The following is a 26,318-nucleotide window of genomic DNA, read 5'->3' on the forward strand; positions in this document are numbered from 1 at the left end:
ATTTAAGAATTGCAAAAGGATCATTATTTCAAACCCGTGCCTAATTGAGTTGAATCTAAGAGGAGAGGAGAGTCAAGCCAGCCAGTGTTTTCTAAGATGAAAAGTGCTCAGTTGACAATCTAGCAAAATTCATCAATTAAAATTTAAGCAGGCATATTTCCAGCTGACATTTAGCGCAATTGCAATATTAAAACTTTATACATTTGAAGTCAAATTTTTAAATTTTCATTATATTTTACAATTATATTTCGATACTTCATTTCAACATGTTTCATCACAATTCAATATATCATTACCGATCAAAATTTAGCTCCTGCTAGTTTCTGAAGATTTCTTTCGAATAAGCACTATTTGATCAATGATTTTAGAGGAGTTCTAAAGCAAATTTTTCATATTTTAATGAGCAATTCATTTAATAAGTTACAGCATTTTTTTGCCATAATCGAAATCATCTGTTAGAAATGTCAATAGTTTTCTTCTGTTGTAATCTTCTATCACTCAGTCTGATTAAAGATCATTCTTTGAAACATCGGAATATCTAGAGGGGCGACAGGGCCAGAAAACTAGAAGAATGTATCACAATTGCTCTCTGTGTTGGTCAAATGGCCTCAATGTTTTAAGAATTACGGCTTGAACCATTAGTGCCATCAGTTGTACTCTATTGAACTGAAACAAAACAGGTCAAATTGTTCCAGTCACTTTAAAAAATTTTCTAGTGGAAGTTTTGAATAAAATGAAACACGCAGAATAACTATTGCGAAAAATGTTTTTATGATTAATGTCAGATGTTGAGGGTAGCATCAAGCCCGATTGAAAATCTTGTTTCAAAATAATTTCAGATAACCTGACCTCAGATTTAGGAGAGTTCTCTTTTTATGCAAAACTTTTCTTGTAAAAATGGTTGGATGTCATCAACAAAAAGTAGAACACAATTGTGTTAAGGACATTACGGAAGAGTGAGAGCATCGCTGACGCCAGTTTTCATCCACGCAGTTGTTCTTCTGTTTGGCCATCATACATGTTCTGACTGTTTGGAAGTACTTCTCACAGCATTGGTGAAATGTTTTGGGGTACTTGCTGCTTGTTTGACAAGAACAATATATGCTAACTCCGTCTTCTAAACAAATTATTTGAGATTGATTTTAGCTTCCTTTACCTGGACGTCGACTTACAGCGAAAAAGTGTTGCACAAAATCTCAAAATCTAGTAATTGAACTTTGTTTTACCCAAAAGACTTTTTACTCTTTAGATTTTACTCTACTTTGTCTGTGTGGGAATCTATAGCTCTAGAAAAGCTACTTTACAATTATAACCAGCGCTTTTTCAACATAGCTGCGAAATACTCTGCTTTACAGTATACATAGAGATAATTAAACAACATTTTTGACGGGAATTTTAACTTTTTTGTGATTTCAACAGAAGTGATTTTACGTTCAAATCTCTTACATTAGAAGCCATCGTTATATGACAATATATCATTAGCCTTGACAAAACTAGAAAAGGTTCATTCTAAGATACTTTAATAACATAATGCACTTAAAACCTTGAACGTTAAGTTTTAGCGCCCGGTTTTATCTGTGTATCCACTTTTTTCAATTTCCTCTCTCGATCTGAACTGTATTATAGACATTGCTTAACAAAAAGTATAAAAAGATTACAATCCAGTTAGTTGAAAAAGTGATAGTCGCAAGACTGAGTCCAGTTTGAATGAGGCTAGACTTGTATAAAACTGAAAAAAAAATTGGAAGGAAAAACGAACTAAAAAATATGCTTAAAATTGCCAACATTGACCCCCTGCCCGATACTAGAATTGAATCGTTTAGAAAATTTAACGGAAAAATTGACGGCAGTCTAATTTTTCCTGAATGCCAAAATGTGTTCTATTTTGGCCTGCATTTAATTAGATGCAAAAAGGTCTCTAAGTTCGGCCTCTAAATTGTTTAAACGTAGTACTAAAATCAATCACCTGTACCCTCATACAGCACTTTAGTAACTTAATTCACGAGGAAAATTGACGACATGAGTCAAAAACATAATATTTTTGTCCAAAAATACTCAAAGGAACTTTCATAACTTAATGCACCAATCGTTTTAATTTTATTTCTTAGTGTTGGGGATTTAATATTTTGTGTGCTTTTCCATTTGTCCTTCTGGCATGAAACGTATTCGCTTAATTTTATTTTCATTTCAGATAAAACAGAGAGTGAGGTAAGCCAGAAGTCAAAAGTGAAAGTGGTGACTTTTGTAAAAGAATGTATAACAAAAAATATTAAACATGGTAAAGCAATATAACCAGACAAGTTTGAATCAAAAGACAAAATTAAAAAAACTAATGAAAAAACAAATCAATACTAGACAAAATATTCAGGTCAAAAACTAAATAAGACGATTTGAAAAGAGTTTTTTTCTGAAGCCAATGAAAAAGAGACTTTAAACTTAGTTTGAGAAGAAGTTAGCAGTTCACTCAAAGGAGCGTTCATATTTTAATGAAACAAGTTTTTAACCATTATGTCTTAGTGTCCCGTCTTTATTGGTTTTTCTGTTGTTTGATGTCGCCTCCTAACATAAAAAATTGTTGAGAAATTGTGCCGAATACAACTTCTGTCATTTAGTTGAAACGAAGAGTGAGATGAGTCAGAGCGCAAATGGTGAAATGGTGAAAATGGCGATGAATTTAAAACAAAAAATGGCATTTAAAAACTGTCAGGACAAATATTGAAATAAAATCTAAAAAAATTGATGCATTTAAGCAACAGAATTTTTTTCCAGCAATATCTAATTTCTAAGGTCAAAAAAGCACATAAAACTAAACGCATAAAATTAGATAAATAAAATAGATAATATAATATAAATATTGAATTAAAAAAAATTAACTGAAAAATTTGTTCTTTTAGAACTAGAGTTTTAAAAAAACTAATGCAAACAGAACTCTAATAGGTGCAAAAAGAACATATAGAACAACGAATTAAAGCAAAATTCAAAAATTCAATAAAACATTTTGAGAACAGTTGTAATCTAAGTCACTAAAAAGGATATCAAGTGAAGACTCTATCCCTCACATTTACCAAAATTATGCAGCATTAAAGCTCCAATGAAAATTGTTATTCTTGAGATCAAGCCACAACATTATGAGAAAATCAGCGAAAATAGGTTTCAAAAATCCGCTTTCTTTGATACAATTGTTTGTCAACTTCACTTAAACAACCACTATTATTTCTAGTCAATAGTTTGATTCCTGTAAGTTGATATTACAAAGTAATATAAAGACCAGCAATCTACTCTCCATAATGAACGAGAACAATGATTTCAATCTTGCACCTGGAATCAAATGAATGCAAATTTCAGTCTTGAACAAATGCTGATAAGAGCAGATTGCTGTGTGGCATCAGCCCCAAAATGACATATTTTTGCAGCTAAGTTGTTGAAATAGCCTAAAAGCAGAAAAGTCCGATAGTAGGATGATTATTAGTGGAAATGGTGTAATGGATTAAGTTACAACGAGGTCAATAACTGCCGCACTATTGGCTTGTGTGTAAAGTTTCAATACAACGATGGATCAATTAGCTGATTTAATCAGAAGTAACTGAAACAGTTAAAGCTTTTTTATATTATTCCTCATTTTTCTACTTCTAAAAATGTCCTTTGAGTACGCAGTCTTTCCAGATAAAGCCGTAAACTTAAAAAAAACTATGAAATTAAGATGTGCTAATGTGTTAAAAGAGCGTACCTGTTTGTATAACACTGTCTATAGAGCAGTTGTCATTTGCTGAAACAAAGACATGGATTTATAATCAATTATATTTAATTTAGGCAAATATTTTTCGACACCCTAGTCACCCAGGAATAGTTATCTTGCAAGATTCGTACTAATTCTCACTAAGTTAACTTGAAAATTCCTGTATCCTGAGTACGAATCCTATAGGATCTTTTAAGTTTTTTAAAATAGAACCTACAAGATAATTATGACTATTGCAAGAACTTGAAAGATAAGTATTCTCAGTACTCTTGATGAAGTTACAAGAAATTGTAAGATTTTCTCCCTATAGTACGAAACTTGCAAGTTCTTGTAAGATAACATTTCCTCGGATTAACTTTGTACGATTTCACATCCCCTAATACGCTTCTTATTAAAACTTACAAGATTAAGCAAGTATTGGTTCTCATTAGTGCGAAACTCAAATTACGATAAAGATAAGGTAAACCTTAACTTTACAACGGTTTATCAATTTTTTTCCATCTTCATACAAAATTAGTTAATTTTGAGTACTGCTGATTACAGGAATAATTATCTTGCCAGTTCTTGTAAAATCATACAAGAAAACTATTCATTTAGATGGCGATAGTTATCGCGCAAGATGCGAATTAAATCTTGCAATTTCTTGCAAGATCATAAAAGATAACTATCTAGTACAACAGAAGGGATTAGATATCTTGCAAGATTCGTACTAAATCGTACTAAAATTGGACCACTTAGTATGAATTAGTACGAATCTCGCATGATAACTATTCTGCAATGTCTTGGGCAACAAGTGAAAGCTTTGTTCCTCAATAATCTCAAGTAGTTTGTAATTCCCAAAATCAACGTTTAAACCTTGTCAATAATTGATACTGAGTTGATAATCAATGCGTATATCTTCGCATTGGACAAATGATGTATCAGTTACAGAACAGGGTAAAATTATCGGACTGATTTTAGAAAAAATAAACTTTCAATGCAAAGAATATGCTGGTTGAACAACAATTATTAAGGAAAAATTGTTTTCGAATTTTTGCTTAAGCTCTTGAATAAATTGTAAACGACTTTGTATGTTGCCTTACATAGATATCTGTTTCTATCCAAACATTACGTTTAGTTGCTTTACGTAAGAATATTTAAGAAGCAAGACGCAGCCTACTGATAAGAAAAACTTGTGGGATAAAAATTTGGATTTCAGATGAGCCAGTCAAGAAAAAAGATGGAAAAATCCGACAATTTCAGCATAGAAAAAAATATCATGAAAGAATAGCGTGGAATTATATCTTTTTTAATGTCTTATCACTAGTTCTGTTCATTCGTTTCTAGTTCAAGCACAATTAAAAGTCAACAATAGCAAGTTTGAAAGATTTTCATGAAACTATAACGCTAAAAATTAAATAACAATGGGAAAACTTGCTTTCGAAAATGGTGATTGTCAGTGTTTGTTTTCACATTAAGGGAGAAAAATTGTCACTGTTAACCTCAAGTCTCATGAAAATTCCCCAATAGCATTTTTCGTCGGAAGGTACCGCAATTCTTTTAATACCAATTCCAAAAAACCCTTTTGTGGTTTGTCTTAAAAAGCTTAAGTATTTCTCTAGAAAGATCAAAATATTCCCCTTTTCCTGTTTGAAAATGCATTTCTTTAAAACCTTCAACGAGTTTGACTTTTCAAGATGATTTCTGGGTAAACAATCTCAAAAACGTCAAGTAGTTCATACTAAAACGCTCAACCCAAATTTTCAGAAAAAAAATTGATATTTGCTTTGAGTGCAATTTGATCAAAAAGATATATTTGGAAATAACTGCAGCTCTTACGAATTAAATTGCTAAACCATAGCACGTCTTGCTAAACTCAGTGCCTCGGGATGTCAAAAATTGATAAAGTTGATAAATAAGTTAAACTTAAGTCACTGAAGAAAAATTGCAATTCCGTGCTTTTTTAAGAAACTCAGAAAATACAATTCTTCCGGAGAAAAATTGAAATTCCGTACTTTTTTTTACGAAACTCAGAAATTGTTAATCTTCTGTATTTGATAATTTCTGCACAACTGATAATTTTTGCACAACTTAGGTTGGCTAAAAAGTATGCACTTTTAATCCATATTTGTTGTCAAGCATAGAAAACTGAGAAGGCTCTGACTTCAGTTACGTGCCTTAAATTCATAGAGTTTGGTGTCCAATGGCTTTGAGTATTTGGTTATCTGTGTTTGGTCAGAGAAAACTTCAAGCGTATATTGCAAGTAAACAACTGAAGCATTGAAGCATTTGAAGCATTTATCAAATGAATTTCTGTTTGATTGAAGCTTCCTCATTTGACACTAGATTATCGTATTTTAGTATTCAATTCGACCTTGAGGATTAACCAAGCCATTTTGGTTGTCGAATTAGCTATTTCTGAGCAAGATTGCTTCCGCAATTACAATGGTTTGGCTAAAAATCAAACTCGTTTGAATTCTAAGATATGAAGCAAATTTGATTTGAAATTTTTAATCCAAACACTCGTCACCCGTTAAAAACCAATCTGGCTCAAAACAAATTTGAAATGAAAAGAACCGTATTCGAGAAATGGCAAAAAAAGAACAGAGGTGGAAATGATATGTGCGCGAGGTCATACGGTTGTAACAAAACATGGATATTTTCTGATTGTGCCCCCAGCTTAGTGGGCGCTTATTATCTGCAGCCACTGGAATCAAGTGCTTTATTTTTATATAATGATAAAATGTTATCTGGCTCCTGCTCTGTAACTGGAAGGCACATACGGAAAAGATTCCAACAACACAGCAGCGAAACTCCTAAACAATAATCAGAAAAAAAATTAAGCCCTGACTATATGAAGGAGACAAATTATCCGAAGAAACATTTAAAGACACTGATACTAAACAAAGCAAAAAGCCGTGTATTAAAAGAAGAGGAGGACAAAATAACCTTTTTGAAGCGTAACGGCTGTTTTCCTGTTCTTTTAGAAAATCTGTTTTGTCAAAGAGATTTTTTTTGAAATAACATATGACTTTACATATTGGGTCCATTGACAGTATAAACCAGCTGAATGAAGCCAATCGTAAACAATAAGTATTCAATGCAAAGTATATGATCGTTAAAAAACTTTTTAGGGAAAAATGTTTCCAAATGTTTGCGTAGGAGCTTCAAATACGTGTAAACGACATTGTTTGTTGCATTATAGATATCTGTATCTATCCAGAAAATAAGTTTCGTTGCATTACCTAAATATACTTAAGATGCAAGACGTCGCGTACTGATTAGTAAATCTTATGGGATAAAAGTTTGGATTTCAGATCAGCCAGTCTAGAAAAATATGGAAAAATCCGACAATTTCAGCATAGACAGAAAAATATCATGAAAGAATAGCGTGGAATCATATCTTTTTTATTGTCTTATGACTAGTTTTTCTCATTCGTTTCTCGTTCAAGCACAATTAAAAGTCAACAATAGCAAGTTTGGAAGATTTTCATGAAACTATAACGCTAAAAATCAAATAACGATGGTTAAACTTGCTTTCGAAAAATGGTGATTGTCAATGTTTGTTTTCACATTAAGGGACAAAAATTATCACCGTTAACCTCAAGTCTCACAAAAATTCCCCGTAAGCATTTTTCGTCTGAAGGTACCCCCAATTCTTTTAATACGAATTCCAAAAATCCTTTTGTGGTTTGTCTTAAAAAGCTTAATTATTTCGCTAGTAAGATTATAGAAAATTTCGCTAGTATGATCAAATTATTCCCCTTTCCCTTTTTGAAAATGCTTTTCTTGAAAAGCTTCAACGGGTCTGACTTTTCAAAATGATTTCTTGGGAAAAAATCTTAAAAACGTCAAGTAGTTCATACGAAAACGCACAATCCAAAATTTCAGAAAAAAATTGATATTTGCTTTGAGTGCAATTTGATCAAAAAGATAAATTTGGAAATAACTGCAACTCTTACGAATTGAATTGCTGAGCCAAAGCACTTCTTGCTAAACTCAGTGTCTCTGGATTTTTAAATAAAAAATTATAATCTGCTGGGATATCAAAAATTGATAAAATTGATAAATGAGTTAAACTTAAGGCACCGAAGAAAAATTGCAATTCCGTGCTTTTTTAAGAAACTCAGAATTGCAATTCCATGCTTTTTCTTGAAACTCAGAAATTGTAAATCTTCTGTATTTGATAATTTCTGCACAGCTGATAATTTCTGCACAACTTCGGTTGGCTAAAATGTATGCACTTTTAATCCATATTTGTTGTCAAGCGTAGAAAACTGAGAAGGCTTTAACTTCAGTTACGTCCCTAAATTCATAGAGTTTGGTGTTCAATGGCTTTGAGTTTTTGGTTATCTGTGTTTGGTCAAAGAAAACTTCAAGCGTAGTTTGCAAGTAAACAACTGAAGCATTGAAGCAATTGAAGCATTTATCAAATGATATTCTGTTTGATTGCTTCCTCATTTGACACTAGATTATCGTATTTTAGTATTCAATTTGACCTTGAGGTTTAACCAAGCCATTTTGGTTGTCAAATCAGCTATTTCTGATCAGATTGCTTCCGCAATTACAATGGTTTGGCTAAAAATCAAACTCGTTTGAATTCTAAGATATAAAGCAAATTTGGTTTGAAATTTTTAATCCAAACATTCGTCACCCGTTAAAAACCAATCTGGCTCAAAAAAAAAATTTGAAATGAAAAGAACCGTATTTGAGAAATGGCAAAAATAAATGAACAGAGGTTGAAATGATATGTGCGCGAGGTCATACGGTTGTAACAAAACATGGATATTTTCTGATTGTGCCCCCAGCTTAGTGGGCGCTTATTATTTGCAGCCACTGGAAACAAGTGCCTTATTTTTATATAATGATAAAATATTAGATGGCTCCTGCTCTGTAACTGGAAGGCACATACGGAAAAGATTCCAATAACACAGCAGCGAAAGTCCTAAGCAATAATCAGAAAAAAAATTAAGCCCTGACTATATGAAGGAGACAAATTATCCGAAGAAACATTTAAAGACACTGATACTAAACAAAGCAAAAAGCCGTGTATTAAAAGAAGAGGAGGACAAAATAACCTTTTTGAAGCGTAACCGCTGTTTTCCTGTTCTTTTAGAAAATCTGTTTTGTCAAAAAGATTTTTTTGAAATAACATATGACTTTACATATTGGGTCCATAGACAGTATAAACCAGCTGAATGAAGCCAATAAACACCAATCGTAAACAATAAGTATTCAATGCAAAGTATATGCTCGTTGGAAAAACTATTTAGGGAAAAATGTTTCCAAATTTTTGCGTAGGAGCTTCAAATACTTGTAAACTACATTGTTTGTTGCATTATAGATATCTGTATCTATCCAGAAAATAAGTTTCGTTGCATTACCTAAATATACTTAAGATGCAAGACGTTTTGTACTGATTAGTAAATCTTATGGGATAAAAGATTGGCTTTCAGATGAGCCAGTCTAAAAAAAAATAAAAAAAATCAGAAAAATTCAGCATAGACAGAGAAACTAACATTACAGAATACCCTGGGATTATATATTTTTCTTTTTTGATACAGGTTCTGCAGATTCGTTTCTTGTTCATTAATAGCGTGTTTGAAAGATTTTCATGAAGAATCAACGCTAAAAATTGAATAACGATGGGAAAACTTGCTTTCGAAAATTGTTGATTGTCAATGCTTTCACATTAAAGGTGAAAAACTGTCACTGTTCACCTTGAGTCTCAAAAAATTTACCAAATAGCATCTTTTGTCGGAAAGGAACGCAAATTTTTTAATACCCATTCCAAAAATTCCATTTGAGGTTTGTGTTAAAAAGCGTAAATTGAAAACTTTGCTAGTTCATACGAAAACGCACAATCCAAAATTTCAGAAAAAATTGATTTCCGCTTTGAATGCAATTTGACCAAAAGGATATATTTGGAAATCACTGCAACTCTTACGATTTCAATTGTCAAACCATAGCATTTCTTACTAAAGTCACTGCCTCTAAATTTTTAAACAAAAAACAATTATCTGCTGCGATATCAAAAACTCCTAAATACACTGCCCCTAAATTTTTTAAACAAAAAATAACTATCTGCTGCAATATCAAAAATTGATATAATTGATATATGAGTTAAATTTAAGGCATGAAAGAAGAAATGTAATTCCGTACTTTTTAAGGAACTCAGAAATTAATCAAATTTTTTCAGATAAATAATTTGGTTTCTTTTAATTAATTTTATTCTTTTATAAACCTGCTAGCGTTGGTGTTTCCATTTCAGCCTAAAATTTTCGACAAAAACTGTAATTTTCCTGTAATTTCTGCACAATATTTGCTTGGCTAAAAAGTATGCACATTTATTCCATATTTGTTGTCAAGCATAGAAGTCTGACAATGCTTAAACTTCAGTTACGCCCTCTAAATTCATAGAGTTGGGTGTTTAATGGCTTTGAGTTTTTGGTTATCTGTGTTTGGTCAGAGAAAACTTCAAGCTTAGAGTGCAAGTAAAAAACTGAAGCATTGAAGCATTTGAAGCATTTATCCAAAAAATGTCAATTTGATTGTAGCTTCCTCATTTGGCATTAGATTATCGTATTTGAGTATTCAATTCGACCTTGATGTTTAACCAAGCCATTTTGGTTGTCAAATCAGCTATTTGTGACCAAGATTGCTTCCGCAATTACAATGGTTTGGCTAAAAATCAAACACGTTTGAATTCTAAGATTTGAAGCAAAGTTGGTTTGAAATTTTTATTTGGTCAGAGAAAATTTCGAGCGTAGATTGCAAGTAAACAGCTGCAGCATTGAAGAATTTGAAGAATTTATCCAAAAAATGTCAATTTGATTGTAGCTTCCTCATTTGGCATTAGATTATAGTAGAATCAATTCGAATTTGAGGTTTAGAGAAGCCATTTGGCCGTGGTATCAGCCATTTGTGTTCAAGGTTAGAAATGATTGCTTCTGCAAATGGATTGGCTAAAATTCAAACTCGATCGCATTCGAAAATATGAGAATTTAAGGTAAACATGGATTGATTTTTTGAGTCCAAAGTTTCGTCACTCGTTAGAGATACAATCTGGCTCAAAAAATGGAATGAAAAAAAAAACCACATATGAAAAAAAGCACAACTAAATCAACAGAGTTTGAAATGATGTGTCCGTAAGCTCATACGGTCGTGATAAAAACTGGGTCTTTTCTGTTTGTGCCCCCCGCTTAGTGGGCGCATATTTTTAGGCAACCCCTAGAAGCACGTGCCATATTTTGATATAATGATTTAATAATTAATGACACGTGCTCTGTAACTGGGAGGCGCATAACGTACCGGTAGGGGGCACAAATGGAAAAGATCCTACAATCATAGCAGCAAAACTCCTAAGCATTAATAAGAAAAAATGATTAAAATCAAGACCTGACTATATGAAGGAGACAAACTATCCGAAGTACCATTTAAAAATACTAATTCTAAACAGAGCAAAAAGCCTAATATTTAAAAGAATGAGGAGGAAGAAAATGACTTCCTGAAGAGCAATGGCTGTTTTCCTATTCTTTTAGAAAAATTTTGTCAAAGAGATTGTTTTTTGAAATAACATATGACTTTACTTAAAGGTCCATAGACAGTATAAACTTTGAGGCTTTTTGCAAACAAGTTTTTTCGAGGTCCACGGAAATGCCACCTTGGAGCCGAAACCACTATTTCATTCAAAATTGCCTAATTAAAAACATATCTATTCGGCTTGTGTCTACCAGTACATTATTCATAGTCACGCCACGTACAGAGCACGTATCATTACGTTGCAATTTGTTGCTTGAAAAAATATGGCACATGCGTCTGCAGGCTGGAAAAGTTAGGATACAAACCACATTCAATACAAAAAAATTTGCCACTAAATCAAAATTTCTACCGATAATGTGAAAAGCAAACGTGGCCAAATGATTCCCTGAAACCAGATGCCGTTGACCACCTCGACACTCATCGGGATTACAACAGAAAAATTGACACTCTTTTTTAACGTGTCAAATGTTTTTTTTTAAAAAAATCTTATAGGTAAAACATAAAACAACGTTCAAATCAGCTTCTAAGCTAAAAAATATTAAGCCTAATAATCAGGCCAGCTAGCAATCTTTCTAAAGAGCTTTTAAAACCTGATGCACTGCAATTTAATGACCAGACAGGCTTATCCCGAGGCTTTTGATTTGCTACCTTCACCTTGACTGCAATCACTGTATTGCAAATGTTATGGAGTGAATCTAATGAATATATAATCCGTCCAGTAGAAACAGTGGATGTGAAAAGAAAAGAAAGAAAAAATATCGTGACGTTTAATACAACAAAATTCGTCTAAAGGTAAATTGAACTAAAAATCATAGCAGGAAATATCTTGATTTACAATATAAAGACTAGAATGCAAGTGATACCTGGCTATCCATCCGAGAAACAACTTCCGATGTTCATAAAATCGTAAAACCTAAATAGAAGACCAATAAAATTAAATAAAACAGTATTTGTTCCTCGTTTTGTAAAGAATCAGTAGTATCAGCAAGTTCAACAACAACAGATTAACTAGCGCTCAAAAAACATAGACCAGCTTTGGAGAAAAACAGTCAAGACAAAATGCTCTAATAAGAAAATTAGACAATTGAAATCTTCTTCGCTATAGTGGCGTGAGTGTTAGCAAAAGCAGCATCAGCAAATAAAACAAATGACCATTAGAAAGCATATAGAGTCAATGAGACCTGACGGTTATGATAGCGAGGAATAGACAAAAGAAAGCAAACAAGGCAAAATTAAAACAAATTTCATTTAATTTTTCGTGAAAACAAGTAGTGTCGAATTCATTAAAGCTGCTGGTTCTAAACTCAAACCAAAAAACAAGCTCTATTATGCTTCATAATGAGACATCAGCCAATGACATCTGTGAAACAGAGTTAAAGTGCGATATTCCCAAACAAAAGGGCAGTAATTCAGTAGCTATCAACAGGAACACCAAAATCAATTTAATTAAGTCTCAAAAGAAAGACGACTAAAACAGCTCCGTTAATAGTCAATTTTTTGTTAGAAACACGACGAAATCTGTGATTTTAGAGCTTATGATGGAGGGCAACAAACCAAATAAATTTACGTGCACAAAATTCATTTTACATTAAGCAGTTTTCAATATGCCATATAAGAAGTCCAGTAACACCTGAAATCGTAGTAAAAAAATTTGAAAAAACCACAAAAAAAGGCGGATTAGTTTTAGCATTGAAAAAACTAGCTGAGCCGAAAAAAGGTACTATTTCAAATTATACCCTCTTAAAAACTGAAAAAATCAGAAAGAGCAAAAAAATTGACAAAACTAAAATTTTTTTTTAATATTGACCAAAACAAGCTGTATCAAGGTCATGAAAGTCAACAACAACAACCACTTTAAACTTTGTATCATTATAAAACTAACAAGACGGTCAAATGATGGTTCTAGGTGACAAAATAATGGAAGCATCAACGTCAACAAGCACGGGCCGAACTATTAAAAATTACTCAATTTTTCTACAAATGGATAGCGTAAGTTTGAAGACAGTTAGTTGCTAATTAAGACTGAAAAATTTGTAAAGTAAACAGTTTTTTTCGCTCAATATACTACTACTCTTGAAAGAACAAATTTACTACTACACAAATGAATTTCGCCTTCACATGAAAAAATAGAAAAAAACACAAGCTAAAACCTACAATGAGATTTGATTGCACCTCGTTAATTGATAAAAAGAGGTTTTTCAGTAATGACATTAAGAAGGAGAAACAGAAGAAAAGAAACAACGGGTACCTCTTAAGACTCACTAACACTGACATATCATAGTGGCAATGCATGATATCCGTCAGTTTTTTTAAAGCCCGGTAAAGATCCAATAAAACCAATGTAGGCTAAATTAACCTGTCCTTGATGAGCTTTAGCAACATGACATGAAAAACTCTGAAGGTTTTGGACAACACCAAAAATACATGGTCATTTGATGAAAAGACATGAAATTAAATTCATAACGGTTGCCAGCTATCAAATAAGACCCTAACGAAACAATTGCCAGAAAGCCGATAAGCCATCAGCAGTTGTTGACAACACTAACAGGTCATTAAAAAGATCCTTGATTTCGGGCAAATCAAAAAAATTCTATTACAATTTATAAAACAAAGAGTGTTTCAGTCAAAATAAGGATTACTTGGCAAATGAAAGTAATAAACAGGTTCACTAAGGCATCAATAGAAAGTCAAATAGATTTCTCATTGTTCAGAATAAGGGTTCAAGAAACTAAAGAAACTACAACACATCAAAACTCAAAAACTGACTAATGATTTCTGAAAACGCATAGTTTCAGCAAGACATCAAATAAACTGGTCCTGAGAAACACCGAACAGCGCCACTAACTCCTTATTAGAAAGACACTTATTAGAACTCCTTATTAGAAAACTTTTTTAATGAATATGATTGAAACGAACTAGAGAAGATCAGCATAAAACTCACAAATTTTATCAATACTTTTGAGATCAACGTGTGTTAAACATTTTAAAAACATGTGAGGGCCTGAAACAAAAGCAAACACACACAAATAGAGCACCCGTGTAACATAACTTAAATTGAAATAAATTAAAATAGAATTCAATTTTCCGGGCGTAAAAACACTTCATCGGCAATAACAACCTAAATTAAAGCCATGAAAACTGTTTGTCGGCCTCACACAAAAGCAAACATAGCTGGCAGATTGCTAGAAAATAGCCGCAATAGTTTTGTTGATCTGCAGTCTGAAAAAAAAACAGAATAAAAGACAGACCAAAACAATAGTCTTTTCATTGAATTATGAGATGTTATATTTGGATTGAAGATCTGTTTAAGTTGTTGCTGCCTCTATCAGCTGATCTTAAATAACCTTCATTTAGAGTGACACATTCAATTGACCTTATCTTAAAAAAGTCAATTTCAAAGTGAGGAAGTCATTTTTTAGAGTGAGGTAAGTCACGTGTGACCAAAAATTTAATCAAGCAAATGAACAAGAAAACTCGCTCCATTAAGAGCAAAAAATGGTATCACGCACGCGTTTCAGTTGAAATTGCATGAAAGAATGAACAAAAAGTTGTTGTGACGTCATATGGTCGAGAAAAAATATTGACAGCGAAATAAGAAAACATAGCAGGACAAGTCCTGACGTACAATTCAAAAAATTTTCTTTGACTAAACAAAAAATAGACCTAGAACGGACTATGAGTGAATTGGGAAAACCATTTCCAAAAAATCAGATAAAAATTGAAAAAAAAACAAGAAAATTAATGTCAGAACGCCGCATGTGAACAAAAAACCACAAGCGAGAGATAGAAATTTGGTTCAAACAAAAAAAACTAGGCCTAAAATTAACTATGGATGGGTTGTCAAAACCATTTAGAAAAATATTCGATCAAAAAAATTGAAAAAACAGTAAAAATTAAAGTGACATTGCCGCATGTGAAAAAAACACCACTAGCGAGAAAGCCATCTTTTGTTCAGGCACCGTTTTCTCACTCTACTTTAAAATTAGAGCGAAAAAATGTCCCGCCGCAAAACCATTCGCATTTTTGCTCCATTTCTTGTTTCGTTGTTTCGGTGTAACCCAAATCACTACTCCAATTTGACTTCAAGAATGATGAAAATGTGTGAACAGATCTTAAAAAAAGACAGTGGCAAACAACATAAGAACAGAAGTCATTACAATTAAATAAAATCAGAAATTGCGCCAATTCGCGTCAAAAACGCTCACAGAAAATAAAAATCTGCTCGAACGGCAAAACCTCAACCAGCTTTGAAAGCCTTGAAAGATCTAAAAAAGAACTCAAATAGAACAAAACTGATCAGAAGTAATCATTCTTTATTTGTAAAAATAGCAGGACAAGCCGGAAAAAAACCAATATAGATAATTGAAAAACAAAAAATCCGATTATCAAAAATTCAAATGCCTAGGTTTCGGTAATCAGCAAATGAACTTACAAAAAATAAAAAAAACAGAATAGCAAAACAATTAAAAGAAATATGTTTTTCCATTCTATGACGTCAAGGTCATTTGAAAAATGACTATTTACTGAAATATTGAGGAGCATCAAATTATTCAGCTATAAAAGCACATAATTTTCATTACCAAAATTACTAATAACGAGATCGAAAAATTTTACTGTTCAACATATACTAAAAAAATTATACTGGAAATGACGAGAAACAAATGTTTGTAAGCATAAGGACTAAAAGCTCAAAACTAAAAAACTAAACGTACTATGTTTTGTTGCAAGAGAAATGACCAGATGACAAAGTGAACAACAAATTCAAGTTAAACAATACGTTGGTTTTTTAACAGTATCGAAGTTTTAAGAACAATTAATCAAAACTGAACAGTTTATTTGTGCTTGATCGTGTCTTATTAGCAAAACAGTGGGCCTTGCTGTTAATGAAACTAAAAATTAAATGCCAAGACGACAAAAAGGACAACGAAACGTGAAAAAAAACTCGAGAACTCGAAAATTTACTAAAAAGACATCATCAGGATTTGAAAACCCATTAACTGTCAACAGCAAACAGTAGATAAGTTTTAATAAAATGAATAAGAAAAACAATTGAAACCTTCAACAGATCAAATAATTGTCAAAGAATCAAAAAATCATAAAAGCTGGCGAATTGCAAAAGTGATCTGAACTTTTTGAATAGTTTTTAATATGCCACAAAAAAGTTTAGTAACACCTATAATCGTTGAAAAACTAAAAAATACGGGTGAAGTAGTTTTAACAATAAAAAATTATGGGTTGAAATGAGTAACTGCTTTGTCAAACTGAAAAAACAAATAATAACGTTAAAAACAAGCAGTGTGGAATTAATGAAAGTCAACACCAGCGAACACTTTAAACTTTGTATCATTATAGAACTAATAAGACGATCAATTACATGTTCTAGGCAAAAAAATAATGAAATCATCAACAAACACGGGCTAAACTAAAAAACATACCTTTTTGTAAAAAGGATAGCGTAAATTTGAGAATAATTAGATGCCTATTGAACTCTGATAATTTTGTACAGTAAACAATACTTTTTATCATTTTTCTACTCTGCAACTAAAGTTACAACTAAACAAATTGATTTTGCATTCACATAGAAAAACAGAAAAAAACTGTCTGGACATCTTATGAGAAAAACAGCTAACCAGTATATTTCAAATCCTTGGGTTGTAAAAAGGAGAACGCCTACATAATAGCTCTTAAGAAACTGATGGCGGCTATCAAAAAATAAAAGTTGAAACCTACAATGAGATTTGATTGCACCTTGTTATTTGATATAAAGAGGTTTTCCAGTAATAACATTAAGATGGAGAAACAGAAGAAAAAGAAGAATGGGTACCTCTTAAAACTCAACAACACTGACGTATCATAGTTGGAATTCCAGGAAGTTCATGGGTTTTATATATGCCCGGTAAAGATACAATAAGCCCTCAAATAGCTGGTCATTGATGAGCTTAAGCAACATGGAATCAAAAAGTCCAAAGGATTTGGGCAACAACCAAAATTACCAATTATTTTGACAACACCAAGAGGACATGAAAGCTATAGTTTATATAACAAATAGTGTCTAAGTCAAAATAAGTATTATTTATCAAGTGAAAACAATAAACAGGTTCAATAAGGCATCAATAGAAAGCCAAACAGATTTCGGATCTATTCTGTTTCAGTCCCCCCAATTTAGTGAGCATGAATCTTTTATGATCTCAGGCGCAGGTGCCATTTTCTTTCAAAGTAACGTGCTATATAACAACATATAATTTGCAACTGGGGGTCATAAAAACACTGGGGGCCGAAACAAAATAGATCCTAGATTTCTCCTTGTAGAAGAAGGGTTCAAGAAACTAAAATAACCACAACACATCAAAACTCAAAAATTGACCACTGATTTATGAAAACACAGAGTGCCAATGACATCAAATAAACTATTCCTGAGAAACAAGAAACATTGCAACTAAATCCTAATTATATAGACAAGAAATCTTTATTAATGCCACTGAAAAAAACTAGAAAAGATCAGCAGAAAACTCACAACTTTTTGTCAATACTTTTGAAAACAACGTGTGTTATACATAACAAAAACTATTTGAGGGCCTCCAGCAAAAGCAAATTTACACAAATAGAGCACTCGTGTAACATAACTAAAATTGAAATAAATCATAAAAGAAACCATGTTTCCCGGCGTAAAAGGCCTTCATCTTCGATGAAAACTTGTGTTAAAGCCAAAGAAAACTGTTTGTCGAACTCAAACAAAAGCAAATACACACAAAAAGTGCTCCCGTGTAACATAACTACGAAAATAAATTTGAGGTAAATCAAAATAGAAGTTTTTTTGTAAAGTATAAAAATGACCGGGCATAATTGAAACATCCTTTGTGGTTAAACGCCTTATACTTCTTAAAAAATATATTTAGTGTTGCGTAAAGTAATTTATCTTAACTTTTTGTTGCAAACTGAGAAAGATAAAAGAATTTTTTAACTGCCACTTGTTATATCACAAGAGATAAAATTCAGAGGTAAGTTCACCTAAATATTTAAAATGAAAAGACAAAATGTCTTCCAATTACATCATAGTTTCAGAGAAAAGAATTTGCAACTGCTATACAAATGAGCTGGTTTGAAACAGCTGTGTTTACAAAATTGTCTGTTTTATAATCTGGATTGAATGAGGTTGGAGATTGGATGATTTTTGCGAAGCAAGTTATTCTTTTTACAAAAATTTGCTAGGTTTTGTACATTTTTCGTTAATGCACCGACTACGGATACTTACCTGATATGCTGACTGTATACGGTGTCATTTCTTTTGTAGGTTGAATGCTGACTGCTGTGGTGCTTATCGGAGATTTTGTTGTTATCTCCTGAACAGGATAGTAGCACGTGTTGAGAATATGGTCCATGTAATTACCGCAACGCAAATTTTTTGGGACGTCTGAACAGTTTACGTCTTTGATCGGGGATAAAATTTCGGCGCAGCACTCGAGGAATTGGATTTCGCTTCGGCCACTGAATCCCATAGCTGTGTTCTCGCATTGACAAAATGACTTTCCGTCATCTGAAACAGAGAACATATTCCAGACTCCAATAGAGTTCCTTTGATAAAATTGATGCCGACAAAATTGGACTTTGATTAGACCGTCCCATGTAAAGCTGATTTCTGTTCTTTTTCGTAGCTCAGTCTGTTTTCAATAGAGCCCTTTTTATCGGAACAATTCAAACCAATTTAGCGTCTTTGCCTCTGATATAATATAAATTTCAAGTAATCATTTTTTGGATTATTCTGTTCTGTTTCAGCCCCCAGTGTCTTTTATGACCCCCAGCTACAAATTATATGTTGTTATACAGCACGTCACTATGTAAGAAAAAACACGTGCGCCTGGGGGCCTTTAAAGATTTATGCTCACTAAGTGGGGGGGGGGGGCAAAATAGGTCCCATCTTTTCTATTATTATAAAAAAGCTTTGGAAATGAGATATGGCTGCTATCAAAGTGACCAAACTAGTTTATTATCAAATATTGAGTAAAATTTATTTAGACGTCGTTGCTGAATTGTCTTGACTTTCTAGACCACGTTACTGTGGTCGGGGAAGGAAATTTTGCTTGGAATCTTTGATCATGTACTTATGAGATATTACTCCTAGCTCTGTGAAAAGATTGAAAATGTTCTGAGTTTATGTCGCCATGTGACGTGGGTTTTGTAAAAAGGTGTAAATCCTGTTTCTTTCTTTATTAATGTTGTAATTTTTCATTTCAAACCTGTATCTATCAAACCTTACAAAATCTATCTACTTATAATTTTTCTCGATATTGTTATTTAGCAACCATCACTGGAAAACTTTTAATTGATCATTGGAAGTCGAGTAACCTCAATAGCCACGATAGCAACCATTATGTCGTCAAATGTACAACTTGGTCGAGTAAATTTACGCAATTTTTAAGAAATATCCACACTCATGTTTTATGATTAGGCTTATAACCGTGTGTAGATAACACAGTAGGAGAAAATAGTTCAAATTTGCTCACAAGTGTATATACCCGTCACAATTATAATTATGCACTTGGCCTAAATTTTGGAAATCGAGGATAATTTTTTACTTAAGTAATAAATTGATATAAAAATAAAAATAATTTTATAGACAGACGTTTAGTTCCTGAACATTGCTTTTGTTAAATCCTTTTTTTTCGTTGTTTTGTGACTCAAGTCCACGTCTCTACGTCAAAACTACTCAATATACAAGCTCAAGTCAAAATGTGCATGACTGTGACAAAAAAACGATACATATGTCAACTTGAAGACAAAAATTTCCTAAAAAAGTGTGTTTGGCGACGTAATGGCACCATTTTAACGCACGACTCAAAACCTCCAAGAAAGTTTACACTTCTTATAACTTAGAAAACGTTTTACTTTAAAAAAAACCAGTTTCCAATCAATCAGAACTATTATTTATCATTATATCATTTACTAGTACAAATATTGATTGCATAATATTTTGATTATTTGGATGTGTGCAATTGGTGAAGTGTTTCAAAAGTTCCGTAAAACAACATCCAAGAGACGTCCGGTGAAGTACTTAAAAATCAAAGCGCCATCGACTGATGCGAAAATTGACTGTCAGATGACTAAAAAAACAAAAGCGGAATTTTACAGGTTCTTACATTATATACCCATTGCCAAGTTTATACGATGATTAGGATGTTTTAATTCCGTTGTTGGGTATGGCGAGAAAAACTCAATTTTGCTTCGAATGCAGTTAACAAGTTCTTAATATTTTTTCTTTTTTTTCAAATAATTTTATATTTTTCTACTAAAATTGTTCTCTCACCTTTGCTTATTTTGTGGCGCTCATTTGGACAATTTGTGTATGGATTTGACTCATCTGGCAGCAGAACTGAAAGCAAAAAAGTGGTCATTCTGTTAATGGAATGCTGATTAATGTTTTTATGTAAGATATTTACTGATTGTTGTGGTCGTCAACGGCGTTCCAGTTGATGCTTCGTTATCTGATGTAGAAATGACTACCGTACTACTTTGCTTATTTGTTATGTCGCACACATTTTTGAGTTCTTTTGTCAAACTTGTATCTCCTTTTATGTTTTTCACGCAAACTCCACACGCCCTTTTTTCATTTTCGCTTAAATCAGAACAGTTCAAATGAGTGCCGTTAGTTGCTTTGCAAAATATTGAACATTTTGAGGTGTCGTTTAAAGAATCAAGAACATCTCTCATTTCATCAGTTAAAATCACTTGGTTCAATTTTTCTAGTCTAGTTAGGTTGACTCTGGGAGAAAGCGTATGCTGTTGAATGTTCCATATGTCCAGGTGCAATGTTAAGTTAAACATTACCGTGCCACTATTGTACAAATCGTGGAAGAAGAATTTGGGTAGAGTCAGGCAGTAAGTGTTGTAAATCAATAATTTTCGCAGTTTCATAGATTTCGACAAAAAACTTTCTGGCGCCAATTCTTCCCCGTTGATAGAAATAACGTTGCGGATAGTCAAAATTTTCACAGGGGAACCAGAGAAATTTGATAAGTCAAAGAACCTTCCTTCGAGGGTTAAATATTTCACAATAAAACCTGACCAGTGACAATTTTTGAAGATAGCCGGACCACTGTAAAAATCATGAAAAGTTTTGCTAAAATTGGAGAAAGTAACGTAGTTTGAAGAGAAAACATAATTGTGAAATGTTGAAACTGCGTACTGTTTAAAAATTGTATTCTTAACAATCGCAACTCTCAATTCAGGATCTGCCACACCAATAATTAGCTGAGGATTGTTTTCAAACTTTAGCTTAGATATTGAATTCCACTTTATCAGAGAACGATTGAAGTCAACAATTTCCTTAATTTCATTATCAGTTATAGTGAGACCAATTCGCGTGAAGTTCTTTTTGTGGTGATTATACATAGCCGCAATGGCTATCCTTTCAACATTGATGTTTGAGATCAAAAATATTCCATTTCCAGCTGTCTGACATTCATCAACACTTATTACGTCCGGTGTTTCTGTAGTTGAGCAATTACAAGTAGCACTGGGACCACATATATTTCCTTGTTTCTTCCTTGAAAGGAACATTTTCTCCATTCTGTTTATGTAGCTGCTGGATGGAGAACGAAAATTTTCGTTACTGATTAAAATTATCTCTGAAAAAATAAATATTAAACAATTAAAAGAATTAAATAAACATAAACATTTAGGTTTGTAAAATTTACGCCCACATAAAAAGTTCAACCGGAAGTCGGTGTGATAGTGGTGGGGGGGGGGGGTAAGTAAAAAGAGTTCAAAAAGGAAATAATGGGCATAAGTGGTAGGTGTATGCAATCAACCTAAAACTTCCCTTTAAGGTACAGTTGCCTGTGTGTTGGTGGTGATTGTGGTGCTGCGGTTGTGGTGACGATTATAGTTATTGCAGTGGTGGAAGTATTTACGGTGGTGATATCTGTGGAGGTGTAGTGGCGACGGTGCGATGGTAGTGTTGGTGATGGTGTCTGTGTTGATGGTGGGTGAGGTGAAGTTGATGCTAGTGGTGTGGTCTTCTGGACCACCACCACCTTCCAAGAATTTTCGGAATTCTTGGAAGGTGGCGGTGGTCCAGTCCGGCTGATGGCGATTGTGGTGGTGGGTTTGCCCGGGCCGAGGTGTCAACGCTAAAAAAAGCAAAATTATGTAAGATTGGCGTTGAATGCCTTGAATTTATTTAAGATATACGCTTGAGCGTAGATCTTACATAAGTTCAACGCATTCAACGCCTATCTTACATAATTTTGCGTAGAATTTAGGCGTAGATCTTACATATTTAGCGTTGAATTTTAGCGTAGACCTTACATATTTAGCGTTGAATTTTTGTAGATCTTACATAAATTCAACGCATTCAACGCCAATCTTACATATTTTGCGTCGAAATTTGGCGTAGATCTTACATATTTAGCGTTGAATTTTAGCGTAGATCTTACATATTTAGCGTTGAATTTAGCGTAGACCGTACATAAATTCAACGCATTCAACGCCAATCTCACATAATTTTGTGTTGAATTTTGGCGTAGATCTTACATATTTAGCGTTGAATTTTAGCGTGGATCTTACATATTTAGCGTTGAATTTAGCGTAGATCTTACATAAATTCAACGCTTTCAACACCAATCTTACATATTTTGCGTAGAATTGTGGCGTAGATCTTACAAATTTAAGTTGAATCTTTGAATTCCATTTCAGACCACTTTATGATTTCAAAAGTTTTTCAAGTTTTTTTTCAAAAAGTCAATTTTTTCACTGTTTCGACCCCTATACTTCACAGGTGAGAAAAGCAAAGTCAGCAAAAAAAAACCACTTTTTAGTGCTCTTTTATAGTGCAAAATCCATTCGAGACCATTTTACGATTTCAAAACTTTTTCAAGTTTTTTTCGAAAAATTAATTTTTTACGGTTTCGACCCCTATACTGCACAATTGAGAAAAATGAAGTCAGCAAAAAATAACCATTTGCTCTCTTACGGTGCAAAAACCATTTCAGACCATTTTAGGAATTCAAATTTTTTTTCAAAAACTTAAAAAATTTTTAAAATTTTCCCAGTACTTCTAAAATGATAAATGCGTTGAATACGCTGAAATTATGTAAGATCTCGGCTAAATTCAACGAAAAATATGTAAGATCTAGGCTAAATTCAACGAAATATATGCAAGTTCTACGCTAATTTCAATGCAAAATATGTAAGGTCTACGCTAAATTCAACGCAAAATATGTAAGATCTACGCTTTATAAGGATTGCGGCTCTTAAGTAAACCAAGGTACTGTGGCGCAATGGTAGAAGAAGCGACAAGTAAACAGGAGGTCAGTGGTTCGAGTACCATACCCAGAGTTCTACTCGTTGATTTTTTGTAAGATCAACGCTAAATTCAACGCAAAAATATAAAAGATCTACGCTAAATTCAACGCAAAATATGTAAGATCAGCGGCAACTAGCGTTGACAAGTTGGAAAATTCACCGCCATTTCTTACATAATTTTGCGCTTGGTCTTAAAATTCAACGCATTCAACGCAAAATTATGTAAGAAAATTGCGGTGAGTTTTCCGACTTGTCAACGCTAGGTGCCGCTGATCTTACATAATTTTGGCCTAATTCCTCGGCCCGGGTGGTGGAGGTGGCCGTGGAGTTGGATGTGCTAGTGATGGCATTGACGCTGGTCGTGTTGTGAGGGTGATGATGGTGGTTTTGTTGATGTTGGCGGGGCGCGGTGGTTGCGGCGGCGGTGTTGGTGGTTGTGGGGATGGTGTTGGTGCTAGTAGTTGTGGTGGTGGTGGCGGTGGCGGTGGGACTGATAGTGCTGCGATGTGATGTGCTTAAGGTGGGACTGATAGTGCTGTCGTTGTGATGTGCTTAAGGTGGCATTGGCGAGGTTGTGTGGTTGTTTTTGGGTTGTGGTGGTAATGGAGATGGTTGAGGTTTTCTGGTGGTATTGGTATTTTTGGTGTACTGGGAAAGGTGGCCGTGTTTTTGTGTGATTGTGGCGTGGTGTTGTTGTTGCTCTTATTGTTGGTGGTGGAAGAGATGATGACAGTGATAGTGGCGTGGTTGTGGAGGCGGTGTGGTGGTTTTGGTATGGAGTTGGCAGGTTTGCTGGGGTTTGGTGGTACTGGTTTTGATTTGATGGTGTCAGTGGTATTGTAATTAGAAGTGCTGCTGGTGGTGTGGTGGTTGTGTGGTGGTGAAAGTGGGGGCGTATGAGGTCGCGGCGGTATTGGGGTTGATGGAAGATGTTTGCTGTCTCAGTGGTGGTGATGGTGATGGCGGTGATGGTCTTGCTAGTTGTGATGGTGGTGATTGTAGTTTTGGTTTTAATGAGAGAAATATATTAATGGTTTTGTCTTGGTGTGTTGTCGTTTTTGTTGTTGTTGTTGTTCATGTTGTTTTGTTGTTGTTGTTTTTGTTGTTGTTGATGATGTTTTATTCGTCGTTGTTGTTGTTTGTTGTTGTTGTTGTTGTTGTTGTTGTTGTGTTGGTTGTTGTTGTTGTTGTTTTTAATGTTGTTGATGATGTTTTATTCGTCGTTGTTGTTGTTTTTTGTTGTTGTTGTTGTTGTTTTTGTTGTTGTTGTTGTTGTTGTTGCTGTTATTGTTTTTGCTGTTGTTGTTGTTGTTGTTGTTGTTGTTGTTGTTGTTGTTCATGTTGTTTTGTTGTTGTTGTTTTTGTTGTTGTTGATGATGTTTTATTCGTCGTTGTTGTTGTTTTTGTTGTTGTTTATGATGTTTCATTCGTCGTTGTTGTTGTTTTTGGTTGTTGTTGTTGTTGTTGTGTTGGTTGTTGTTGTTGTTTTTAATGTTGTTGATGATGTTTTATTCGTCGTTGTTGTTGTTTGTTGTTGTTGTTGTTGTTGTTGTTCATGTTGTTTTGTTGTTGTTGTTGTTTTTGTTGTTGATGATGATGTTTTATTCGTCGTTGTTGTTGTTTTTTGTTGTTGTTGTTGTTGTTGTTGTTGTTGTGTTGGTTGTTGTTGTTGTTTTTAATGTTGTTGATGATGTTTTATTCGTCGTTGTTGTTGTTTTTTGTTGTTGTTGTTGTTGTTGTTGTTGTTGTTGTTGTTTTTGTTGTTGTTGTTGTTGCTGTTATTGTTTTTGCTGTTGCTGTTGTTGTTGTTGTTGTTCATGTTGTTTTGTTGTTGTTGTTTTTGTTGTTGTTGATGATGTTTTATTCGTCGTTGTTGTTGTTTTTGTTGTTGTTGATGATGTTTTATTCGTCGTTGTTGTTGTTTTTTGTTTTTGTTGTTGTTGTTGTTGTTGTGTTGGTTGTTGTTGTTGTTTTTAATGTTGTTGATGATGTTTTATTCGTCGTTGTTGTTGTTTTTTGTTGTTGTTGTTGTTGTTGTTGTTGTTGTTGTGTTGGTTGTTGTTGTTGTTGTTTTTAATGTTGTTGATGATGTTTTATTCGTCGTTGTTGTTGTTTTTTGTTGTTGCTGTTATTGTTTTTGCTGTTGTTGTTGTTTTTGTTGCTGCTGTTGTTGTTGTTGTTGCTTGTTGTTGTCGTTTTTGTTTTTGTGGTTGTTGTTGTTATTGTTGTTGTTGTTGTTGTTGTTGTTGTTGTTGTTGTTGTTGTTGTTGTTGTTGTTGTTGTTGTTGTTGTTGTTGTTGTTGTTGTTGTTGTTGTTGTTGTTGTCGTTGTTGTTGTTGCTGTTCATGTTGCTTTTATTGCTGTGGAGGAGAACGAGGAGGAGGAGAAGGCAGTGGCGGTGGTGTGGTGGTGGTGCTGCTGCTGATGGTGGTGGTGGTGGTGGGTGGGGGGGGGGGGGGGTACCGGAGTAAGGAGTAAGAAGACATTGAAGGAACAGATGGAACAGAGGGGGCAGGAGGAGAAGTTGGTGGAAGAGAAGGAGGTGGATATGGAGTAAGAGGAGAGGGACCAGGAGGCGGAGAATGATGGTGGCGATAATGTTACTGGAAGTGCTGCTGCGATGCGATGGCGTTGATAGCGTTGCTGCTGCGATGTTGGCTGTCGCAGTGGTGGTGATGGCGATGGCGCTGATGATCTTGCCAGTTGTGCTGGTGGCGATGGTGCTGGTCGTGATAGTTGTGTTTCTAATGAGAGAAAGCAT

The 26,318-nt window shown here is 33.8% G+C and overlaps 1 protein-coding gene across 1 annotated transcript; it reads right to left on the minus strand.

Moving 5' to 3' along the window:
• Positions 1-203: 203 nt before the first annotated feature.
• Positions 204-26,318, minus strand: LOC142354926 (uncharacterized). Its single transcript, XM_075407253.1, has 7 exons — positions 26,162-26,318; positions 20,692-21,879; positions 20,559-20,624; positions 18,510-18,791; positions 3,728-3,766; positions 951-1,117; positions 204-666 (listed from the first exon to the last, which is right to left on the minus strand). The coding sequence occupies exons 1-7, from the start codon at positions 26,316-26,318 to the stop codon at positions 577-579; spliced, it is 1,989 nt and encodes a 662-aa protein (XP_075263368.1). The 3' UTR covers positions 204-576.

The sequence above is a fragment of the Convolutriloba macropyga genome, unplaced genomic scaffold (genome assembly GCF_964194025.1).
Source record: "Convolutriloba macropyga unplaced genomic scaffold, txConMacr16.3 SCAFFOLD_1925, whole genome shotgun sequence".
Classification (NCBI taxonomy): Eukaryota; Metazoa; Xenacoelomorpha; order Acoela; family Convolutidae; genus Convolutriloba; species Convolutriloba macropyga.

What these genes read in the sequence shown, in the direction of transcription:
- LOC142354926 (XM_075407253.1), bottom strand. Translation starts at nt 26,318, where the DNA reads ATGCTTTCTCTCATTAGAAACACAACTATCACGACCAGCACCATCGCC. An exon ending in GCGCCACAAAATAAGCAAAG is followed by an intron (nt 18,792 to 20,558) that starts GTGAGAGAACAA and finishes TCTCTGTTTCAG; the next exon opens with ATGACGGAAAGTCATTTTGT. An exon ending in AGCGATGCTCTCACTCTTCC is followed by an intron (nt 667 to 950) that starts GTAATGTCCTTA and finishes GTTTTGTTTCAG; the next exon opens with TTCAATAGAGTACAACTGAT.